Source organism: Ailuropoda melanoleuca, chromosome 6 (assembly GCF_002007445.2).
Source record: "Ailuropoda melanoleuca isolate Jingjing chromosome 6, ASM200744v2, whole genome shotgun sequence".
NCBI lineage: Eukaryota > Metazoa > Chordata > Mammalia > Carnivora > Ursidae > Ailuropoda > Ailuropoda melanoleuca.
Window position 1 is genome coordinate 88,164,307 of NC_048223.1, and position 7,944 is coordinate 88,172,250.

General features: G+C 55.6%; 1 protein-coding gene across 1 annotated transcript in view; it reads right to left on the bottom strand.

Moving 5' to 3' along the window:
* The window catches only part of LOC105235927 (anthrax toxin receptor-like), a 14,000-nt gene extending 6,856 nt beyond the window's left edge, over positions 1 to 7,144 (bottom strand). The window contains exons 1-6 of the mRNA XM_034663599.1: positions 7,101 to 7,144; positions 5,791 to 5,860; positions 5,135 to 5,225; positions 3,213 to 3,395; positions 1,921 to 1,959; positions 772 to 855 (exon numbers count right to left, since the gene is read on the bottom strand). Coding sequence (XP_034519490.1) covers positions 772 to 855; positions 1,921 to 1,959; positions 3,213 to 3,395; positions 5,135 to 5,225; positions 5,791 to 5,828 — 435 coding nt within the window. The 5' untranslated portion in view covers positions 5,829 to 5,860; positions 7,101 to 7,144. The remainder of the gene's footprint in view (positions 1 to 771; positions 856 to 1,920; positions 1,960 to 3,212; positions 3,396 to 5,134; positions 5,226 to 5,790; positions 5,861 to 7,100) is intronic.
* Positions 7,145 to 7,944: the final 800 nt, after the last annotated feature.

The following is a 7,944-nucleotide window of genomic DNA, read 5'->3' on the forward strand; positions in this document are numbered from 1 at the left end:
AGGAGTGTCACTGTACATAACAGATTGCTTTGGAATCTGGAATATGTCTTCCTCATCCTGGGCTGCCTGGGACCTCCCCATCCCTGTCCTCACACCCCCCTGCAGGGTTGGGAGCTCCCTCACTGGGTGGGGCCTAGCATGTCCTGGGGTAAGGACATTTTCTTCAGGCCTCCTCCTCCACGAGGCCCTGGTCCCTCCATGCCACTGGGCCCCAAGGACAATGTAGTTAGCTCAGTCCCTCAGTCTGCTGAGCAGACTCATGCAAGGCTCGCAGGAGCCACTAGCATTTCTGGATAGTTTTAATAGTGAACAGACCTTGCTCAGAATTCTCCTGTAAAAATTTAGTTTCTGACCCATGGGAGCCTGCTTCTGATTGAGGTTGTGTTTCCTTATCCACCTGCTGGCCGGTGAAACTGAACCCACTGCTGGAGTTGCTGACAAGCTCTGAGAGAGTTCGGGACTAGCGGGCTGTAGCCAGCCACCAGCTTCTGCAAACCTGGGCCCGTGCCGAAGGGGGAGACCCCCGTGCTGCGCCCCGCGTGGTGGTGGTGGTGGCAGGAGCGCTCACTTTTTGTTCTCTCCTGGGCCCGGGGATCGGGATGGCCCCTGCTTTTTCTCGAGTGCCAAGGGATCAACGTCAGTTTCCAAAATGTCCTTCTCCACCCCAGTCATGGTTTCTGGCTCCAGGTCTGTGGAGCATGAACTGGCTGCCCTCTTTCTTCCTCAGCCCAGCCTGCAGGGTCACAGCACCCTCCCTAATGCCCCTCTCACCTCTATTTGTCTTATCCGGCCTTCTTGGCACCCACAGGGGATAATCATTGTTGGGCATGTCTGTATACATTTTCCCACTGGCTCCTGGGAAGAGAAAGCATGGTTTGCTCCTCGGTCTGGCAGCTCCTCGCTGCAGACACATTGCTCCACACCTGTCAAGCACTGGCCACTCAAAGAGGCACAAGGGAGTTTTCATGGATAAATGAGAAGCGTCCTGCACATGACAGTGTTCTCCAAGTGAAAACAAGCCAACTCATTTGGTTTGCAGAAACGGCTTTACCCGCCCTTGGTGGAGAATCCAGTCTTGGGCTGTGCAGTGTACAAGAGGGCTGTCTAGGTGGGACTGTTTGCTGGGGACAGGGCTGCCCTCCCCTGACCCTGGCAGATCCGTTCTCAGCAGGTGGCACTACACCCAGTCCCTGTACAGCCCAGGCAGTGAGGCCTGTTTCCACCAGCTCTCAGGCTCAGGTACCCCTGTTCAGGACACTGTGTCCCCACATAACTCCTTCTTCTGGGACCTGGTTTGGGCCCCTACCCTGGTGGATCCACAGCCTGGTCCCTGACCCTGGCTCTCTGTGCTCATCTGGGCTGGGCCTGCCTCACAGCTCAATGCCAGGTAAGACGCCCTCCAACCTCCCCAGCCCTGCAAGTCTCTAGAATCCAACCCCAGCCAAGCCCCTGCCCCTGCCAGGGGACTGCGATGCAGATCAATGATATGCACCCCGACATATATCAGAGCCTGGGCAGAGGACCAAAGTTTGAAAATAAGGTTCCTTTTCTAAAAGTTCACCTGAGTCTCTCAAACAGTCCTTTGGAAATTGACTGAAAGTCCCTCTATTTTAATAAGCAGCACAGCCCTTGCTGAAACAGACTACCTCAAGTTGCTAATTCGGTGGCAAAGGCCCTGGATCAGCAAAGCTGCATACTTGGGAAGGGAGTTATGAGTGCCAAGTCCTTCCGAGGCCCTTCGCTGGGCATTGATTAGCCTCTTCTTTCTGCCAGCTCTCCCTGCCCAGGTAGCTGGGAGTTGCTGGGGCGGGGGGTGGGGGGTGGGCGGCCTATCTACCACAGGCAGCAGGAGCCCTTCTGTGTGAAGTTCAGTGTGGGCATTGGGCATGCGGACCGCATCAGGACCAAATCATGACTTACCCTTTGTATAACGCGCACTTGTGGTGGCTCCTTGACAGTCTAGAAAGTTAAAGAGACATGAACACAGGCTGGAGGGCATGGAGGGAGCTGGGTCCATCATGAAGACAGGAAGGGACCCTGCTCAGCATCAGCTAGACAGAATGTGGGCTTTAGGGTGTCAATCTATGAACGCACTCCTCATGGATCTTTGGCCAACTAGCTGCACTGCCCTGAGCTTCAGAGTCCTGGGTTATCAAAGGGGGATTGGACCTCCTTGGACGGTGCACTGGGAGACAGCAGGACTAGGCTGCCTGGTCCCTAGCAGAGGCACCCCAGCTGGTAGTTTTCTACAGCTGCCCTTCCATCCCATGAAGATGAGAGAACTCGCCCCTTACTCTCCCTTACCTCCCAAGTCCCCACAGCCCTCTCTGGTCCCCTCTGTGGGATGGCAGCACCCACCCCTGCTTTCTGTCCTCACAGCTCCCCCCCCCCACAACCCTGCAGCAATGAGACCTGCTTGTGTTCAGCAGCTTTGCTCTGTCCTTTGCCACCTGTGCCGTCTCCTCTTCCTTCACCAGCTCTAGCCCATGCCCTTGCAATCCTAGCAGCCAGTGCGTCTGCCCTCCTGCCTCCCCCAGGGCCAGTGTCTGTCCTTTGCTAGGGTTCTGCTTTCCATACCCTATGAAGGTGACAGTTTCCCCTCCACCCCCTGGTACCAATCCAGACCTGACACCAGACTATGAGCTCCTGAGGGCAAGGCTGGTGGCAGTTCCATTCCAGTCCCTCTGTGGCCAGCATGGGGCCCAGCATGCCCTGGCCCTTAGTAATGGCTGGGGAAGGAAGGCCTGACCCACTGGACAAGGGCAGAGATCCTTCTTGATGTCCAAGACTCAGCTGCCCCAGAGGTCAGGAATCCTCCCAGTCAGCAGGATTCTCCCTCGGGCCCTCAGTGCCGCCCACAGGGCCCACCTTCTTCCCTCAGCACCAGAGAGGCCTCATCGCGTGCTTGGTCTCCCTGAGTGCTCCAGAAACCTGGCTGCTGTGAGGCCTCCCTGGTGTCTGGGCCTGGGGTGACTTCTCCCCAGTGGCCAGGGCAGCTCATAGGCCACTCCTATGGCCTGGTCTCCTATGGCTTGTCCTATGCCCTGCCAGACCAGCATGAGGCAAGAGGTCCCTCAGACACAGGCTGAGTCGGCCCAGGAATGGAAGACAGGCTGTCTCATGCTCATGCGAAGACCTGGTTGCTGAGGGGAACCTGCCCAAGTTGTTGGCATGGTCCCAGGAAATGAGACAATGTTCGAGATGTTACTTACCCTTTTGAAGCAATATCGCCAGATGCACCACACAAGAAGCGGGATTAATATCAGGGCTGCGAGCAGCAGAGCCAGGAAGAGAGGGCTGATATCTGGCATATATGTCTTGCTGGGTGGTGGGGGAGGCACGACTGGTGGTATAGGAGTATCTGGAACGGGAGTTTGAGGTGCTTCCGGTGCATTCTACAGAAAGCACACATGTCAGAGTTGGGGTGGGCATGCATGACCTCTTCCTAGGAGCATCCCCTGGTACCCCACACCACACCTCCCCATCACCTGCTCCCATGGGCCTCAGGTTTCTCCGCCTCCAGGGAGCGCAGAGGGGCTAGAGGACAGGGACGGTATCCAGAGAGCCACCGTGGAGCCCTGGGCCACTGAGCTGCACACCTTGGCTGACACGCTGCACAGCCCTGCCCTAAACCAAGTGGTCTGCTTTCCCAGAGGCAGGGGACAGAGGGGGTAAGGGTCTGTGTCCAGGAGAAAAAGCAGCTGAAGGGGGAGGCTGGGTCAGGGCCCATGGTGCTGTGGCTCCTCCTGAGGTCTTTCCTACATGTGTCTGCTGAGAGTGGGCTGTAGTTGGTGGGACTCTGATGGGCAAATAGGTGAGTTGAGTCTGCTGATCCAGGAGTGCATATCCGTGCACAAGGGAAGATGCAGTCGGAGGACTGTCAGCACTGCTGGAACCCTCCCAGGCTGGGACTGGACACTAGGATGGTGGCCATTAGGCGCAGTTGTCCCGCTTCCCAGACAGCTGTCTTCTCTATCCTAATGCTCTCTGTCACCCATGTCATGCTGCCCTGGACCAGGGGTCCAGGTGACGTGGAGCTCTGAGGAGGGGGCACCTGGGAGCAGCACCTTCTTTCCCACCTGTAGTTGAGCTGCCTGTCCCTGAGCTGAGCCCTAAGCCCTCCCCACAGCCCTGGCTGCTTCCCCATCCACTGCAGGAGAGCAAGGTCAGAGAGAGTTAGCAGAGAGGGAAAGCCGAGGAGCACGAGAGAGCAGCAGAGGCAGAGGGGAGGCTGACGCCCTCTGCAAAATGACAGGGAGTGTTCCCCAAGCGGGCTGGGGCTGGAGGCCAGTGATGGGCATGTGTGGGTTCAGCTCTACCAGCAGCTACATCCATATGCTGGAAACACACCCTGACTGCACAGGGCCACAGCCGGTCCCACCCTCCAGATGCCCTGTGTCCGGGACCTGGATTTGGAGTGTCCCAGTGTCCCAGAGGTCCTGGACTCTGGCTCCTAGCACACAGCCCCCCGGCCACTCCCAGTTGCCCAGCTAGAATGCAGGATGGAGCCCCGAGCTCCCCACCACTAGACCTAGGCCAGGGGAGGTGCCAAGGTTGAAGGCAGGTGGAGTCTGAGGGTCAGCACCATTTCTAGAGTCTGGTCAGAGCTCTGATTGTCCCCTTTCATGTGCTTCCAGTGACACTTGGTTCACACAGAGAGCAGAGCTTCTGCAGGGCCTGGACAGATGGCTGCACTGCAGAGGCTCTTGCGGAAGCACTTCCAGGACCCCTCAGAAGCCTGAGCGTGGGGGTGGGGGTGCCTGGGTGGCTCAGTCGTTAAGCGTCTGCCTTCGGCTCAGTGCATGATCCCGGGGTCCTGGGATCGAGCCCCACATCAGGCTCATCTGCTGGGAGCCTGCCTCTTCCTCTCCCACTCCCCCTGCCTGTGTTCCCTCTCTCACTGGCTGTCTCTATCTCTGTCAAATAAATAAATAAACTCTTTAAAAAAAATAAAGAAGCCTGAGTGTGGGGACAGCTTGCCGATGACAGGCTGAGGGTTCCTCACGGGCTGTGTGAAGCTGCCCCAGCTGCCCATCTGCACTAGCTGCTTGCTCCGGCCCATAGCACCATGTCCCCCTCTCTTGCCTCCAGTACAGATGCTCTGTTCAGCCCAAAAGGGAGGTTGTGGCCTTACCCTGGCATTCACACAGTTCTTGCTGGTGATGTTAGCACCGTTGCTGATGAAGCTGAGGCCATTATTCAGGCTAACTTCAACGAAGACCTCCCTAGAGCACAGAAATTGTGGAAAATAACATCCAGTCCAATTAGGCACAGATCTTGCACTGGGCTCAAACCACAGCCCACGGCTCTTCTCATTGCAATTACTTGCTTATCACACCTTGGGGCCACCAGTGAGCACACGGCATGGGTTAGGGGGGCTCACCGTAAGCACTTGAGGTCAACCTCCCAGTGAAGGCTGACCAGGCATGAGGAGACTTACATGAGCTCAGATGCCCTCGTGGCCATGGGCTAAGTTTCCAGGGAGGGCAGCTTGGTGTCACCATCCTGACTCTTCTCTATTTACAGAGTATGTTGGCTCAGCTCTCGACAGCCGTCTGGAGCAAGGGTACCATTCCTGGAGTCATCTCCAGTATCCTCCCTCCTCAGCAGAGACCTTGCCACAGCAGATCCCTGAACATTTTGTGTGACCACCAACAAGGACAAGTGTAGAGAATGCCCCGAGCCTTCCGGGAGACAGAAATGTGCTTCCGTGGCAGAGGTGGCTCCCCGCATTCTATATACGTCACAGGGACACAGGCTGTACATGTGGCCCCTGACCTGGACACTTACTGATCTGGACTATCTATCGTTACTCCTGGGCACGTCATGGTGGTTTCCTCCACAGAGGTGGCTTTTTTATCTAAGATAAAATCACAAGAGAATACTGTCAATGGCATGTCCATCCATCCATCTCTCTCTTTTTGCCAGCCCCGGGCAAGCAGAGCTAACACTCCGCAGACACCAACTTCTCTTCTCTGCCTTCCTCTGAGCTCCTACCATGCACCAGGCCCTGTGCAATGCTCTGGTTGGAATGGAAAAGGCAGGCTGGGTCCCAGATGCCAAGGACGTTACATTTGAGGGACTGGAGGGAGACAGCAAAGAACTAACTAACAAAGAACAAAATAAATGCAGAGAGTGACAAGTGCTGAGACAACAAGAAGTAACAGAAGGCACAGAACGTGGAGGGGAAAGGGCAGGTGCTTAGGAATGGGGGACCTGTCCTGACCTTTAGAGACACCATTTCTCTTAGGGGAATGAAACATTCATCCTGCAGTGATGTGTTGGCTGGAGGTAGTTCTAGGTTGACCAGATGGCCCTGTAGGAAGACATCACTGAACATTTTATATTCAGGTCAAACGACTGCATCAGGGGGCTAACTGGAGAGCTGAGAAGGACACAGAACGTCCTCCTGTCCCCCAGATTTCTGGGGAGGATCACACCCACCTCAGCACTGAGGGCACATCTGCCTGCCAACCCGTGTGCTTCCTCAGGCCACTCGGCCCTATGGAGGTACACCTGAGCCTGCGTGTTTCCCAAACATTGCCTTACATAGGCAATATGGCTTAGTTAGCTCAGCTACCATATTGACCCCATTTAACAGTAGAGAGACCGAGAACAGAATCTTCATTTGGTGAACGTCACACATGTGATACATGCCTGTGCCAGGATTCCAGGGCCCGGGCCTGGCAGTTGGCACCCTCTCTCCAACCCAAGTGCACATACCCTCCTGGGAAGCTACCAGTGCAACTGGCCCAGACTCAGAGCCCCAGGGCTGCCTCTGTTTCTACCAGCAGTCTCCATGCATTCAGGTCCTTGTCGCTCAAGTCAAGTGAGTGCTGAGTGAAGGGAGGGGGAATGCAGTTTGGGGGCACACCTGGCACCCAGAGCCATTCTCAGTAGGGGTAAAGCTCTGCTCCAAGAGGCTCTGGTGCTTTGCGGGTTGATGACTTCTCAGCTTCCCAGCTGGGTCCTTCCTTCCCCTTGTCCACACAGTGTCCACAGTGCAAGGTCAGCACGGGCTTTGAAGGCCTGGCTGGCTGAGGGGAAGGCAGCCTGAGGCGGGGAACTTGTCACTTGGAGACACCAAGGGGGCTACTTACCGAAGAATTTATTTTCGCTGAAGATAAATCTACAAATAACTTCATCCTTGTGCTTCGCATTATTAAAACCTGTTCCAGTAACCATCAGTTCATAGTTTTCTGCAAAGGCAACATTCAAAGGACTGTGTGAGGCAGGGCTCAGGGCACCTCCGTCATGGCAGGTTGCCCCCAAGATGGAATTCGTAGGGATTCCTATGAGGACGCAAACATGTCAAAACCAAGATGTGTGATCCCGCTGGCCCAGATCCTCAGCCGGTGTCACCGAGGGTCCACTCTGAGTGTTGGGGGAGCCTTAGGTTCTTGGGGGGGGCCTCTCACCTCCACTCCTGACATTTGGAGCCCGTTAAAGGCACCCAGCCTCTTGCTCTGCATATCCTATGATTCTGTGACCCTGCAGAGAAGAATCCCCCAGGGAAGGAGAAGTCCTGTCTTAGCTGTGGTTCTGGAAATCTGGAGACGATTGCTTTTCCCCTGCCTCCTTCTGAGGCTTCATGGAGTACAACCAATCCATGGGGTTCAGCAAATACTTCCTCTTTAAGGGTAGAGACATGTTAAGGCCTTAGACCCTTAACAAGGTACTGGGGCTCCCCTGGTGCTTCTTGGCCTCTGAAGCAAACACCAGGGGTTACAATGAGGGCAGCTGGTGGGCCTGGGCCTCTGGGAGTTCACCAGGGTAACTTGTAGGTTTTCACTTGCAAGCCTAAGGTCATTAGCCTCCACCACTGCCTCCTGTTCCAGCCCGGTTAATTCCCCTTCCCGAAGTTCAGTTTGCCTAAGCTCACTTTATTCTCTAGGTATAATTCTTTACACTAGCAGAACCTTGGACCAGGCTGTCCTGATTCCT